General features: G+C 50.0%; 1 protein-coding gene across 1 annotated transcript; it reads left to right on the top strand.

The window, feature by feature from the left end:
* The first annotated feature begins 1414 nt into the window (after nucleotides 1-1414).
* Nucleotides 1415-4148, top strand: GSX2 (GS homeobox 2). The gene is made up of 2 exons (XM_040555840.1): nucleotides 1415-3212; nucleotides 3394-4148. Exons 1-2 carry the CDS (start codon nucleotides 2729-2731, stop codon nucleotides 3732-3734), a joined length of 825 nt encoding a protein of 274 aa, XP_040411774.1. The 5' UTR covers nucleotides 1415-2728; the 3' UTR covers nucleotides 3735-4148.
* The last annotated feature ends 12018 nt before the right edge of the window (nucleotides 4149-16166 follow it).

The raw sequence follows: 16166 nt of genomic DNA, 5'->3' as shown, positions 1-16166 counted from the left end.
CGGCGGGGTCGCATCCTGCCCGCATCGGGGTGGAGATGCGCGCCTGGGAGCTTCGCCGGGCGGCCGGGAGCCGAGCGAGGGCTGGGGGGGGGAGGGAAGGGAAAGCGTTGCTTTTGTCGTTTAAGCCGTGAATCTCCCCTACATAAAGGTGTTCGAGACATCTGGAAGAAAAGAGGAACCAGCACCCAGTCCTGCGCTCCGCAGCCCGGGGGAGCGGCTGTGCTGTTCTTTTTGAAGCGCTCCACTTTGAAAAGGGGGCAATTTCGTTACATTCTCATTTGTTACACTGTCTTGAACTAAAGGCAGACAAAGCTATACTCTGTCACCCCGAGCAGAATGAAGGGAATCAAAGGATTTTCCCTTAAAAGGACTAATTTTCTCCTTGAATTATGAAAGTAATGGCTAGGTAACAGCCTGTGCTCTGTACCCAACTGCTTAATACCTTCTAAATCCTTCCACGTGGCTCTCCCAGTCGTAGCAATTAGAGCTCATTATAGGCTCATAAGAGCTCTCATTTCGGGGATTACTTAATGGACAATGAAATTTTATCGGACAGAATTATTGAAAAATAAAATTGTAACGAGGCCGATGTGATGTGGGCGCACGCCTTGCATCATTCCGCCTGGTTTGGGATATCTTTGCTTTCAAATGACTTCTTTTCTTGCTCCCGCTTTCCGGGGTGGGTTTTTCTTTTGCCTTTTTTTATTTTTTTTTTCTCTTTACTTTTATCACTGCGCTTGGTTTATTATAACAATTACAAATCGCAATTTTGATCCGACTCTCGCTCTGTCTGCTTTCTTGTCCGACAGCTTCTCCCCAGATCCGCTCTATCGCTGCAGACAGAGGGTTTTCCACCCGGGCCGGCGGGCCTCTTACAGGAAAAAAAAAAAAGAAATAAAAATAAATTAATTAAAGGAAGAAAAAGAGGTGAACTCAAATCTCGGGCGGACGAACTGCGTTTTGGAGGGGAGGGGGGAGCTGGACGAAATCCCACTGCTGAGCACCACGACCGTGATTTAGGTGTCGCCGGGAGGCAGAGCCCCAAGGAGGGGCAGCAGCCGTCGTATCCCGGGACCCCGGCCCCATTCCCGGTCCCGGTCCCATTCCCGAGGTTCAGGGCCTGTGCTCCGGGGCCTCGGCTGAGGTTTCGGCAGCAGTTTGGGGGAAAAGTAGGTGAGTTGGGAGCTGACCCGCCTAAAGCCCTAATTGTTGTCACAAGACGCGGGATTAGCGCATTGCTGGAATAGCTGTCTGTTTACACTCCGGAGCCCCGCCGTCCAGTAAACACTTTCTAATTGAATTCTAATCACATTCAAATAGCTCCATAACCAGCCTCAGCTGCAATTCATAAAACTTTAATTGCCGTCCATAAATCCTCAGTTCGCCGGCTACGGAGTGTCCCTAAAATTGGGACGCATCGCGCCCGGCTGGGGCCGTCGGGGGGAGTTGGGGGCCCGGCGCCCGGCCGGGCTGCAGCGAGGAAACGCCAGAAGTCGGGCACCATTCGTTTTTTTTGGCTTTAAACAGCAGGGGATTGAGTGCGAGAGGGGGAACTGGGGGCTGACCGTGTCCCGGGCCGGCCCTCGTGCGCGACAGCCGCTTTTAGCTGCAGTAAGGCTCCTGGTTCGCTTCCCAGCCTGCGCTCAGCCTCTGGTAATCAGGCGTGCTCCGTGTTTTCTGCTTTGCAGCACACTTGTCTCTTCCCTTTCCCCAGTCCAGTGGCACTGGGTACGCGGTCCTTTCTAAACGCATTCGCATCTGCCCTGCTCTGACCGCCGAGTCTCTTCTTAAACCGCCCTAAAACAGGTCACTGGAAAATCGCGTAACGTGCTGCAAATACCTTGGCTTTTTTTTTTTTTTCACGCAATCTGCAATGCTCGGGAGCCACCGACCGTATTTAGCTGTTTATCCAATTTTACTTTGAATGATTGCTTCAGCAGGCTTGGTGGAGATCAAAGAACCCCTCCCTGACATGTTCGCCTTTCATTAGCGCGAAGCCCCGGAGCGGCCGGGGCAGTCCCCTGGGAACTTTGCCGTTTCGGCACCGTTTGGGTAAGGAGGGCGCAGAGATTTGGAGGCTTTGTCCGCCCTCTGATCTCCAGTTCGGCCGGGATGGAGAGGGCGAAAAAAGCCCTAGGTGCAGATGCGAGCACCCCATCCCTAACCATCCCTAACTTTCTATCCGCTTCTCTGGTGCCAAAGGACACCCCCGGCGGGGAGATGCTCGAGTCCCCCCCTCCCTGCGCCCCTCAGCCCCCCGGCTTTGCACGGGACGGGGCGGCGCAGCCATGCCCCGCTTCTTCCAGAGCATCACCTGCGGGTAAGGAGGTGCCACCGAGGGTAGGGGCACCCTGGGTGTGTTCCCCCCCCCCGCTTCCCCGCTCCTAGAATTTATCTGGGGCCGAGGCTCAGGGATGAAGTCGGCGGGCAGCGAAAGAGCACGCACATTTTGTGCTCCCCCCCCCCCCCTCTCTGCCCCCTCCCCGCCCCCGGCAGCCTCTCCTGCCGGCCTGGGAAGCCGGGGAGATTTAGATCTGCGAGGCTTTCAGCCATCACGTGTTTAAATAGTTGATATAAAACCCCAGCGCAGGGGAGCCAGGCGGGGGGACTTTAAGACCAGCCCTCTCCAGGGACCCTTTTGTTCGGCTCTCGAACATAAGCACCTTCTTCGCCTCGCCGGGACTTCAGCGGCAACTTTGGCCGAGCGGCACCGGCGAGCCCCGCCGCGATGTCCCGCTCCTTCTACGTGGACTCCCTCATCATCAAGGACTCGTCGAGGCCGGCTCCGTCCCTGCCCGAGCATCACCACCACGGCCAGGATTTCTTCATCCCCCTCGGCGTGCCTTCCCCTCTCGTCATGTCGGTGGCGGGGCCGGGCTGCCCGTCCCGCAAGAGCGGCGCTTTCTGCGTCTGCCCGCTCTGTGTCACCTCGCACCTGCACTCCTCCCGCGGTGCTGGTGGCGGTGGCGGCGGCGGAGGAGGAGGAGGAGGTGGCGGGGCCATCCCCCTGCTCAAGGGCCAGTTCCCCGCCGCCTCCGGCTCCCCCGAGGCGCAGTGCTGCCCGAGGGCCGGCCACGCTCAGCACCCTCCTCAGCACCCACCGCCCGCAGTGCCCGCCGCCGCCCTGGGGCACCCAGCGCATCACCCACCTGCCTGCGCCGCCACCGCCTACAGCGTCAGCGACCCCCGGAGGTTTCACTGCCTCGGCATGGGTAGGGGCCCTGCGGCCACCGGGAAGGCCGGGAGGGGGGCGGTGGGACAAGGGGGGGGTCCCCAAGGGGATCCGCTGACCCCCGGGTAGACAGGCGTAGGATGCTCCTCCGGCGAGGGTGTCTTGCCGCTTGTCTCTCTCTTTTCCCCTTTTCCCCAATTCTCGCTTCTTCTCCCGTCAAGGAGGGTCCGACGCCAGCCAAATGCAAAACGGGAAGAGGATGAGGACGGCTTTCACTAGCACCCAGCTCCTGGAGCTGGAGCGGGAGTTCTCCTCCAACATGTACCTGTCCCGCCTGCGGCGGATCGAGATAGCCACCTACCTGAACCTCTCCGAGAAGCAGGTGAAGATCTGGTTCCAGAACCGGCGGGTGAAGCACAAGAAAGAAGGCAAAGGCACTCAGCGAAACTCCCACGGGGGCTGCAAGTGCAGCACCGGCCAGGGGCACTACCCCAGGTCGGAGGACGAGGAGTCTTTATCCCCCTCATCGGCTACCGAGGAGAAGGAGATCTCCCCGCTATGAGCCCCCCGCAGCCCCCGGGGTGCAGGGCGGCACACCTGGGGCCGCTCAGCTCCCCCTCCGTGGCAGCAGCCGTCTTTTGGGGCGCCGGTGCTCCCCTGGGGATGCTCCAGCCACCCCGTGAGCCCGGCAGCAGGCACCTGCTCCTCCGAGCTTGCACCGCGGGACGGGACCCGCACTGCCCAGGGGTCCTCCCGGGGCAGTCTGAAGGGAGAAGGAAAGAAGGAAGGAAAGGAACAAGCGTATTCGGAACCTGAAATTAAACAGAAAACTTGTAGGGCTGACAGCCGCCCGGACGGACTCCTTAACGCGAATAAGAAAAGCAATAAAGCTCAAGTCGTTTGGGTTTGGGACGTCGGTTTGTTTGTGAATAGTTTTATATAAAATTTATATTTATATTTATTTAAATAAATGAGATCAGACGATAATTTTTTTTTTTTTCTTTTATTTATTTATTTTTTCTTTCTGCCCCAAGTGCCAGCCCAGCCCAAGCTGGGGCAGGGCGAACTCCTTCGCAGCGCTTTGTACGGGGCAGGTTCGTGTGTCCGACCCCCGTACGGACCCCAAATCCACGCCACCGGCTCCTGCCCCTACACGTTTTCTGTTCCTCTCCGACTCGGGCGGGGAATGCAAATGAAGCTTTGTGTTACCGCAGCCGGGGGCAGCGCAGGCTGGCGGCTTCCGACCGGCGACACCGCCACGGGGACAGGGATGAGACAGGGACGGGACGGGAGGCGAGGGGCTGCACTTTGGACACCCCCCTCCTTCCCTACCGAGGGGAGCACGCAGAAAGCCCGCTTATTTTATCCCGTGCTGAGCTGGGTGGTGTTAATCAGGGAGCAGGGAAAACTTTCTTTTTTTTTTTTTTTTTCCTCAGACCCCAGGGAGATATGTTCAGTCTTTTCAGTGTTGAGTTTGTGTTGGTCGCTGCTGGGCTGGAAGCACTCTACAGACTGCGCTGGGCAGCACCTGGCCGCAGGCCCCATCCTGCCTCTGCCTCAAGCAGCACGGCCTGAGCTCCCTGCAGAGGGCTGAGGCACAGTGGGATGGAGCTGGTCAGCCCCATATCTTCCCTCATCAGGAGACAAGCAATAAGCCTGCTGCTCCTCAACGTCAGCTACCCCAGTGCCCGGGGTGCTGGGACTGCGAGCAGCCCCGACACAGCCACAGGAGGGGACACCAGGCCCGTGGGCAGGGCTGGGGTGGGAAGGAGAGGACCTGGAGCCGGCCACAGCCTGCAGCAGCTTGGGGCAGAGCCTGTGAGGATGGGATAGCACGGGCAGGAGGGAAGTTTCTAGCCTGGGCTTGGAAAGCAACCACAAAATCTCGCTCTTGTTTCACAACTATTACACAGCAGAGGCCAGCAGCTGGGACAAGAGATGGGTATGTCACTTCCCTGAGCGGCAGACCCCAAATTGCCCAGGCTGCCCCCAGCTGCCTGTCTGCCTGCTCATGGCCCTTGTGACATCCTCATGGGGAACCTCATGGCTCCTAAAATCCCACTGAGGCTTTTCCTTGCTGGAAGCTCTGGGAGAAGTTAGCACCATGGAAATCCCAACTGCCCCCTCAGCAGTGCCATCCCAGTCTGGTACCTGCAGTGAGTCCGCAGGCCTGCAGCAGCCTGGGGATGCAGAGCCTTGCTGGGGGGGGAAGGCATCACACTTTTCCAAATCGAAACCTGGCTGGCCCTGCAACCAAAACTGAAAGCCATTGCTAGCTAGTGTACCTGTTCTCAGTGTAATGCTGTGGAAATAACTCAGGAATAAACGGGTAATTTTCTCTGCTTCAGGAATTCACCTCCTCTAGAGATCTGTGGGAAGGGATCTCTTCGTTGCAGGATTTAACAATTTCCTAAAAATGAAATGGAAGTGAAATGAGTTGCTATTACTCATAGTAATGAATGTTTGCCTGTATGCACCATTCAAGGGGTGAATGGAAGTAGTGACATACAATTCAAGCATACAAGCTATGCCACTGAGGCAGTTGGTGTCATAACCAGATTTTTTTCTTTCCTTTTTTTTTTTTTCTTTTTTTTTCAGGGTAAAAAAATCATGTAAAAAGAGGTTGCACCGTTCCCATCTAGTAATAGAGGTACAACGCGATGGTTTGCCCTGACACTTCTCAGAAGGCTGGTAAAAGACTTGACCTGAACAAAGCTCTGGAGAGGACAGGAGCAGTGTGACAGGAGCAGTGCTGGAAGTTGGGTGTGCCCTAACTTGCAGTTAGTTAATGGATGGTTTTTAATGTCCAGCATCCAACAGCTAGAAAACAAAAACAAAACAAAATGAAAAATTGTTTTATTCAGCTTGTGCTCTGACTTAATTATTATTGTTATTTTATTTTTTTCCCCTGTGCTAGCCTTTTCTACTCATTCCCCACGAAGTCCTTGCCCCATTCAGTGCACAGGTGGTGTTCAACCACCTATTATTCTTCTTACCATGGACTTTCTAAGGCAGGGAGAATTATTCATTGCACTTCTTATCTGCCTGTTTCTTCTCCTCATTCCCTCCTCACCCTTAGACCCTGTGACCACAGCCAACCAGCCGGCTGTGCCAGGGTGCTGGGGTCTCAGAGATGTTTAGCTCTTTTGAGTTTTACATCAGGCTGGAGGGGTTATCACCGAGGGAAAGGTGAAGCAGAGAGCTCAGCTGCCATCCACGGGGGGCAGCAATCAGGGAACACCTATCCGGGGACAGCTACGTGCGAGTTGTTTGGCCCAGCAGCCCACTGAAAGAGGACGGCTCCAGGGGAAATAACCCGGCAGGGAGGGGAGCGACAGCAACAGGGGAAGGCACAGCAGCGACAGAGGTGGCTGGAGGGCTGGGGGACATAGGACAGCACCCAGAAATCAGCTTGTCCCTTTTACGACTCAGTGCGATCCCAAGCCTTATTTGTTGCAAGTGCGGTGAATAAGAAACAAATGCTACCCTCTTCTTTTCCTTTGGCACTTGTCACGACGATGCTTGGGAGCGCTGGAAACATGACTGAGCTTCTCTTTAGCGCTCCCGTGGGAGCAATGAATTAGCTTCTCTTTAGAAACCGAGAACGGAGCCTCAGAAAGGAGCAGACCGCCGCTGCTGCCGTGCCCCAGCATCGCGAGCCTCAAGACGATTTCCCAGCCTTATTCCGCTTTTTAGCACCGGATACGACCCCGGCACGGCCCCGACACGCTCCAGCTGCAGATCCGGCGCTCGGCATCCCCACCACATGTGTCCCGCTGCGGGCAGCCGCGTGTAGGCTGCTCGGGGTGCGAAACGGGGACAAGGCGAGTCCCCCCAGGGCGGGAGCCTGAAACCTTGCCTTGGCACAGCTCCCTGAAAGAGGTGTCTGTGGGTCATCTCTAACTTCTCCTAATTTCCTCCCCCGGCCCTGCTGGGGCACTGCCCGGGAGCGGCCGTGTGCCCCCCGTGGACATGAATGGGGGAGGCGGCTCAGTGGTGCCAGAAAAAAAAATATATATGTATATTATTATTTATTTATGTAAGCCTTGGAGACTGCTCGAAAAGGGTCCGGTTTTAAGGATTTAAAGATAAGGATTGAGCTCCTCAGGCTCAGCGGGAGCGCCAGTCTCCTCGCATCCCCCGGGGAGATGCTCGGGAGAAACTCCCGAGCTGCAGGACTCGCAGCCACAGCCCGGGGGTGCCCGGGGAGACCCCAGACCCATGGGGGGACCCCAGACCCGTGGAGGGACCCCAGACCCGTGGGGAGCCCGCGGCCCCACGGGGATCCCTCGTGGAAAACCGCGGGCAGCTGCCGCAGGGAGCCCCGAGGGATGTGACGGAAAGCGTGCGCTGTGTGCTCTGCAAAGAAAAAAAAAATAAGTAGTTGCAGATTAATGAAGGAGTGACAATTTCAAGGCTAACGTTGGCACTGCCCAAGCCAGAGCGTGGGGAGCTCGCCAGGCTTTGCTTTATATTGTCTGCTTTTCTGCGGGGCAGACAAAGATGGATAGAGAGACATTGAAAAGCGGGAGGCGTATTTCAAACAGTTCAATAAAGAGGGTTGTCACTTAAAGACAAGAACCATAGTGCTTTGATGACTTTGTATTAGCCTCACCGTTTCGAATAAGTGACTCTGCTCTCTTTACGGAATTCACCGGGGTTGAGTAGCTGACACTTCACTGGGGCTGCTTTGGGCGGTGACTACAGCCCGTAACCACGGGCCAAAACTCTCAACACGGATCTTCTGGGCTCCGAGCGTGCTTTGCAGCCCGGCCCACGCTAAACAAGCTCCAAAAAAAAATAAAAATAATCCAGGTTTACCGTTTCCGTGGCCCCTCAGCTCAAAAAAGACCGGCTCGGCTCCGTGCCACATCCCACGGGGAAGAATTGCCCCGAGGGGACCCGCACGCACCCGGGGGGAGGTTTCCAGCCCCGGGGGTTCACGCACAGCTGCCTCCCCGCCCCCCCCCCCGGCAGGTGCCACGCATGTCCGTGCCCACGCAGGGCGACAGATCTGGGACTCTCTCGGATCTCCCCACCTTGCTGCGCTCCGCCGGGGGTGGCGACACCTTCCCCATGTCCCCAGCCCAGGATGCTGCAGCCCGTCCCAAGAGCTCCCGGGGCAGGGTTTTCTGCCAAAACCAAGGATTTTTCCTTTTTTTTTTTCTTTTTTCCTTTTTCTTTTTTTTTTCCCAGTCTCTCTGTCTTTTTTTTTAAGCTAGGGACCCCCGACCGTTGCAGACCCCCAGGCTTTGAAGGCACAGCGAAAGGGCTTCGCTGTGGGTTGGAGCGCACCATTTAGTCACTGTTTCATTAGGCACTATTTGAACCTTGCAACATGTGGTAATTTCTGGGGCAAGCTGAAAAGGGGGGATTATGTAGGAGGGACACAAGGAAATTAGCTAACGGTTAATTTAACTCGTTTTCTGGTAGAATTTTCGATACATTCCTAATTGACTGAGGAGGCAGGTGAAGTCTTCAGTTCCAGGCAGACTCATTCACGGTGAGAATAAATGGCTCTTTTTCAACTCACACTGCTCACAATATATCATCGGGGAAAAGACACGCAATGAATATGTTGATTTTTTTTTATTATTAATGGAATTACACCCCGCTACGCAGGTGTGAGGGTAAAAAACCTATGCTGCGATGAAATCAGATTAACAATGAAATGAGGATTTTATTAGCCTTCTATGTCGCGTAGACCTGGATTTAAACCGTCAAAACAAGAAACAAGGGTGTGTGTGTGGGGGGGTGAAGATACTCTGAAGACGACGGTGCCAATCAATGGGCAGAAGTAGCAGCTCAGGACCCAAATAATAATTAGCCGTAATTCGCGGTGAATATCTACACCCCCCGGCCCCTGCTATTTATACCTGGTGGAGGGCGCCTGATTAGCCTATAATGGCAAAGCCCCTTTGAGCCCGGGCGGTGCCAATTAACCCCTATCACCCCCATTTGCTCCCGAGCAGGAGCGAGGCCCCAGGTCGGATCCTGCGCCCTGGTGGAGGTCCCTGGGCGGAGGGCGCTACCTGCGCGGTGCGGGGCAGCCCGGCCGCCGCCGGGCCCCTTTTGTAACCTGCTATAGAAAAGGGAGGTCTTCTGCATGACAAAGCACAATTAAGCTTGCTATTCAGGGGCCCTGCAGCTGGTAAGCCCATTGGGAGGATGGGAGGAAACGCGAATATATTAATTATGCGAAGGGGCGGTGAAAAGAGAAGGGAGGGGGGGGAAATGTAACAAAAAAAAAAAAAGAAGCAACAAACCCTTTTGGGGACGGTACGTGGGTTTGGGTTGGTTGGTTGGTGTGTGCGTCGGCCCCCGTTAATTATTTATGTAGGTGTCACAGCCCCAGCCCTGCCAGGCTGTAGGTAACCGACAGAAACTCTGGCTTAAGACACCAGCAAAGCAGCCCTGGTCACAAACGCAAGAGCTATCCCTCTTCTTCTGTAGAAGGCTGCAATGGTGGCGAGAGTTCAAGATGTCTTTATGTTGCGAGTGCCCCTGATCTTTTCAAAATAGCAAGAAGCTTAGGCCAGAATGTGGTCAGCCACGGACGTGGAAGATGCAAATTGCACTGAGTCAAGAAGCACGCTTAGCATAAGACATGTGTGGGGCATTTCAAAGAAAATTTAGTATTCCAAATTTTCACTAGTAACCTTGGATTTTAACTAACTTACCACTGTTATCCCGTTCTCCTAGAGAAGTAGTCAGACCAGACATCGCTTAAGATTCTCAGAGTGACCACAGAAAAACAAGTAGACACCTCCAGTGGGTACTGTAAACGAGATGCTTTGTAATTCAATTCCCCTAAAAGATCAGGCCTGCCTTTTGAGGCATATTCTGGAATAGATGGACAGGGTTACTATGTTGGATTTAGTTAAACTAATAATGGTAAAGACAGCAGGTAAACCTTAGGCACGTGAGTGACTCCAGCAAGTTCAGATGAACTGTGACTTTAAGTCAGTCTTGCTTGTGTAAAAACTGTAATACCTCCAAGGGGCAGCTGGGACAGTAACAAGGAAAGAGAATCCTTGATGCAAACAGCATCAATTTTCATGTTGCTGTCATCTTTGTCCTGTTTTCCTACCTGTTTGGTTTGTTTGATTGTAATTTTTTTTATTCAGTCAACTGAAAGTTGAATTTTAATGAGGCAATGGACAGCAATCAGTAATTTATTTTATTTTTTTCCCAGGTAGCAGGACCTGTCAGTTTTTCACAGGCAAAAGATACCATCTCTAAACTCATTGTATTAAAATGCCATTTAGGAAAGATCACAAGACAGAAGTTTTGTTTTGTTTTCTTTTGTTCTGTTTTTTACCATGTTTTTTTTTCTTGACTGAAAATGTTTTTCAAAGTCAGATTTGTCTTCTGTAATTAATGCAAGACTGAGTGGTCTTAGGCAAGGTACAGTTTAATAGATTGTGGCAGTTTAGTCCATTGGGTTTTCAGCAAAAGCTGTCAAATTACAGTAAAGTTGTCAAGGTGGGATTTTGCCTCCCCTCTTTCACAATTGCTATTAAATGTAAGCAAGTGCTTGCCTGCGCAGGAGGTAGCTCTCAAGTTTTGACTTTTCAAAAATTGGTACATAGTCCTTTGAACAGCTCAATTTGTGACTTCATGTTCTTAGAAATATTTGGGAATGAGGCTGAGAAAGTCACCTTGCTAGTTGGAGTGCATCTGTATGGCATATGCCGTTGGTATATACGGGGCAAGAGATGTTTGTTTCCACATGGGTCCTACCTGGGGCTGACCTCAGTGGCCACATGGATGCTGCTGAGATGGGAGCAGCAGTGCTGGGGCTCCCCATCCAGAGGGCACTGGACAGAAAAGCAAAGGGGAAAATGCTACTTTTTATTTTGAGGGACACCCTGTGAAAGTAAATGAAAGTGAATCATGAGCAGCGTAGGCTGTTGGAGGTTCATGAAGGAAGGCAGTATAGTTGCTGGCAAAGATGGCTCTTGACTCCTGTCATTCCCCATCGCTTGCTCTCTGGGCTGTACCATCCTTTACTCCTGTTTCTTTCCTATGGAAACTGGTGCCCTTGCCCTCATATGGTTTCTTGAGAAGCACATGGAAACAGAGGCTGCAGCTGGGTCATCCCGTTTACAGCTCTGCACCCACAGGGGAGGACAGAGCATCAGCATCTCCTTAAGACTTCTGCTCCTTTCCTGATGTTGGCTAACAGATCCAGGAGGAGCTGAGTGGGTGGGACAAGCCCGTGAGACAGACAGACGGAGGGAGGAACAGGCAGACTGCTCTCATAAATTTAACCTCCCTAGAAAATGAGGTTTACAGTATCAGCTGCTGGCAGAAGCTGCACTCCCAGAGTTGCTAGGTCAAAGTTGAAATCACTTAAAAAATCTTCATGGTAAATGCAGCTTTTGTAAGAGGCTTTTCTGGTAGAAGACTCTTACCACGCTGGAGGTACAGGAATATCAGCAGAAACGTGTCATGCCTGAAGCCATAAAGCTGAAAAATTTTGTGGGTCCTTTACCCACAGAGCTAGGGGATTCTGACCTGCAAAGAAAAAGCTTGCATAAAAACCTCAGGAAGAGGAGAAAGTAAATACAGTGTTTATTTAGAGAAAAGGACAGCACGTATCTTCTGTTTTCATAATTGTCTTTTCCCCTGTTAACTTTGTGTTTAGTTATTCCTATAACTCTGAATGGAAGTGGAAGAGATTTACTGTTTTTTGTTTTTCCCCCTTTTTAAAAGCTTTTCCCCTAAGGCAAGCTCAAGGGCATATGAAGAAAACTGGTGCTTGAAATTAAAGAGCAATTTCTGTGTAAAAAGTAAACACGAGACACAAATGTTAGAGAATTATTCCTGTTTTACATTAATTTTGAACACTCAGCTTCCCCAGGCGCTGTGGCAAGCTGTGCTCCTCGCCAACATGTCTGTCTGTCTTCACACACCTCGGATTTCCCATTTCAGTTTATCTTGAGGGAACTTGAGCATCCCCCAGGTCATCTTTCGCAGAAAGAAAAAAAAAATATATATATATATATATTTTTTTTTTCAGGAGAAAGCAGGCTGCATTATGCCCTAGACTTTCTGCTATGTAACACTGCTTTTCATAGGACTAACAGCACTCTACAAGGGAAAAAAAATGTTTTGCTGATTTGCTTTATTCCCTTTTGCTATTTGGGGGTTCATTTGGGAAGGAGATAAGGAAGCACTTGCTTCCCTTTCACCTTCTAACACTTTTCCCCTTTGAAAGCAAGTAGAATAATGTTGGACACTTTAGTTTATAGCTCGCTGGTTGGTTTTGTACATGTGCTTTCTATTAAACACAGAAGTGCACGCACAGTTCTTTCTACACCCAGTAAGTAGTTACAGCAAATCGCAGCAAATTGTGTGCTTTAAAAGATTATTTACACACAAAAAATGTATATATTTGCAAATGACAAGTTTTTGGCAGGGGGTGCTGGCAAGAATTACAAATTAGCAGCTCTGGGGGTGGGAGACATCCAGGGCTGGGACGAGAAGTGAGAGGAGCCATGGTCTGGCCAGCTCCAGGAGGGACGTGGGTGAGGAGCACAGCATTGGCCATGCAAGAGGGACCTTGAATGAACGCCACCTGATGGAGAAACCCAACCACACCCCAGGTCACCCCCAGAGAGGATCGGTGTTCAGGGTTAGGGCAAGGCAGCTGGTTGTTGGTTCCTTCCTCGACCTTCTCTGGAAGGTGTGGTGAAGGCACAAGGTGAAATTTAGGAAGACGAAGTGGAGAACAAAAGCTTTCCCTGTGAACGGGAACACATGGATTCATTGGCAACTTTACTGTTCAAGCTGCCAAACTGTACAACAGGGGGAAGAGGAATGGCCATCAAATCAAAGAACTGACGGGGATTTGAAAACTTCACTCAGCCAGAACAGCAAATGGCACACCACAAATCCATTCCAGTGGCTATGGTTGTACATGAGAATGGGAATGGCACAAACGTGACCCATTACAGTCTTAACAAGGTACACTCGGTGTGGTCCTGACACCCTTTGGCTCTTTACTTTGTGGAATTTGATTTCTTTGCTAGACTGCACGCTCATAGCTCTGGAGCAGCACGTTAACAAATACTCATCTTTGGAGAGCAGAAGCTTCCACTGTAATTACATCGAGTCTGATCAATAAACATCTTTGAGCCTTTCTATAGCATCATGAAAGTGATGTGACAGTGGTTAAGGAAACGTTTGCTCTATCAACCTCTTCCAGTCGCTTCAAGCTCTAAAAAGTAGACTTTTGTCTAAGATGTGTTGTGTTTATTCTCAGCAGAAAAAGTCCGGGGACAAATATATCAAACTGTGCCTTGGCTAAGACTCGTGCAAACACAATTGTACTCACAAACAAACAAACCCTAGAGTCTCCAAGCAGCAGTGTGTTTGCACATGCAAAGCAGGGTCTGTATGTGCAAACCATAGTTTGCTCACACACACTGACTAGCTGGAGCAGAAAACAGCATGAAAATGTTGTTTTAATTGTTGTAGAAAGTGAAGCAGGATGGTAATATTTGCCTGGAACATTTCATGCTGTTATCCACTTCCCGCCCTCCTGGGAAAGCACTGGGAAGGGTTTGTTGGTCTGTAGATAGAGCCTGCTTGTTTTGCATCCAGCTGGAAGAGAAGCGGGACGCGAATCCAGGAGTAAGTGACAGCGAGAGTCAGATAGGTCCGTGTGGGAAAAGCTCCTGGGGACTATTAGAGGGCTGCAAAGTCTCAAAGCCAAAGACAGAGTAGGACTGGAGCAGCACTGGGAGAAAGTAGGAACTAGGATGCAAGCCAAGGCTCTCCAGTTAGGTGATTTTCTAGCTCTTTATGGTATATTTCTGTAGCACATCCAAATTTGTAAACAGTTTGTTAAAATTTGGTTAAAAGATATGTGATTCCTATAGGTGCATTTGGCACCTTAAAAGGACACTTAGGGAATTCCAGCATGGTGTGCCATTTATTAAATAAATGACAACTTTGAGAGATACTTACGGGGGGAAATATGGCCAGACTAAGTTTGTGGAGTAATATATACTGTTTTTAATAAAGATTCATAGTACAGATAAGAAAAAGGGGTGGGTGATGGCTTCAAATTTAGGACTTAATTAAGTTTTCAGTCCAACTCAAAAGCTATTTGTATAATTCTGTTTTAATTATCCATGCCAGAGGAATTAGCTCTTTTCCCTCATTTGCATTTTTTAATACTTTCTGGTACTTAATAAACAAAAAATGCTGCCTTTTTTAGGACCCTATTGTCCTTCTGCTAGTGTGGTATTTGGAAACCGCCCACCATGTATGTATAGTCAGTGATCTCATCTTCAATCTATTATCAGTATTCTGGGTTAAAGGAATAGATTTGGAATAAAAGGAATAGCTATGGACTGAAAAAAAAATGCAGCTGTTTATTTGAATGGATCATAATGCATTCATGCTGTTCAACAACATTAGGGCAAAATAATTCTCTGTACACAGATTATAAAATGGCGGGAGGTGTCAATTTGTTGTCTAACTGAAATGAATTCTCTGTGAAGTTTATACTCGAATGCAAATCTGAAGAGGTTGATGCTTGCATTGCTTTTAGCTGCCTTGCAGGTAATGGAGCTGCAGCATTCATAGTCCAGCTACATTGAGTCATCAGCAATGTTGTGGGCAACCCAACAGTGAAAGCAATGCAGGAGACTTTCCACCACTTTTCAATTTTTATTTTTTTTTCTTTTCCCGGATGAAGATATGTACACACACTATTTTTGGTTAATATTTAATAGTAATAATTAAAGCACACATCTGAAAACAATTTTACTGTAAGCACGACAACTTAAGGACAAGTGAAATAACATATATAAAATACAGTCTCTAGCCACTTCAGCACACTTATCTTTCTCTGCGGACTGTGTCACAGCTTGCTTAAATAAATAGCTTAGACTGCATGCCTGAAGCAAGGCAAGATGAATCCCTCCCTGGCCAGAAAAAAGCAAAAGTTCAAGAATTGGCTGTGCTATATATTTTACAGGGTGTCAGAGCTTCCTGTTGCTTCACATTTACCCAGATTACAGAAATGTGAGACCCATGAAAGACAAGGCAACCTCCCATCCTCTGCTCCAAATAATGATTATGAAATATAAACATGTCTAAGCATCTACACGTAACTTTTAAATACATATATATATATCTATAATACATAGGTGTTGCAATCAAGTATATGACATTGTCAAGGGAATATATTATATTATTTTTGAAGGTGCCTAGAATACCCAGCAGTGTACTCAAATTCTTTGAGAAACACCATCCTTATGCTGCACAGAGATTTCAGCTTGAAGTACTCCAAAAAGGGAGAGAGGGAGACACCACACACACGCACTTCACGATAAGCGAACAGTTCTCTTGCTTGGAGCAGAAAGAGCCATCTCATTTGTAGTGTTTCAAGTGAAGCATTTTGGAAGAAGACATGAAGGCGGTGTTGTTAATCCCACTCCGTAGACAGGGATTTCCCCTTGGGAACCAAGTCCAACATCACTTTGAATCAGAAGACTTTCTGGGTTGAATTCCTCTGTGCAGACCTGGTCCTGCTTCTCCTCCATGAGATGCCCTGCCTGCCACTTCTGCAGTAGTCCAGAAGCAGTCTGTGTTTAGCTGAACACTGCATGCATCTGCTCTCAAGAGAGGTCTTGCAATGAATACACAACATAAGGGAAGGCTAGATTGATGCTCCTAGTATTTCGTGTTCATTGATTTGTCTCTTGTCACTGTGGCTATACACTGGAAAAGTACCCAGGCTTTTAATTACAGAATTCAATACACACTTCAAAGGTTAAGCATGTGATTAAGTGTTTTCCTAAATCGCTCCCTGGAGACACCTCTCCCTTTCCTCTGAGTGGAGAGGCAGCTGGCTCAGCCTGGGTACCTGCGTGTAGATGGATTGAGCTGGCTGCTCTAGCTTCCTTCTTGCTGGGTATAGCTCTAAAATATGGCTGGATTGATTTTTTTTTTTTTTTGATGTGGATGGAAGTCC

The sequence above is a fragment of the Cygnus olor genome, chromosome 4 (genome assembly GCF_009769625.2).
Source record: "Cygnus olor isolate bCygOlo1 chromosome 4, bCygOlo1.pri.v2, whole genome shotgun sequence".
Classification (NCBI taxonomy): Eukaryota; Metazoa; Chordata; class Aves; order Anseriformes; family Anatidae; genus Cygnus; species Cygnus olor.
The sequence above is the reverse complement of the archived record's forward strand: the minus strand, read 5'-3'. Positions and strand labels throughout refer to the sequence as shown.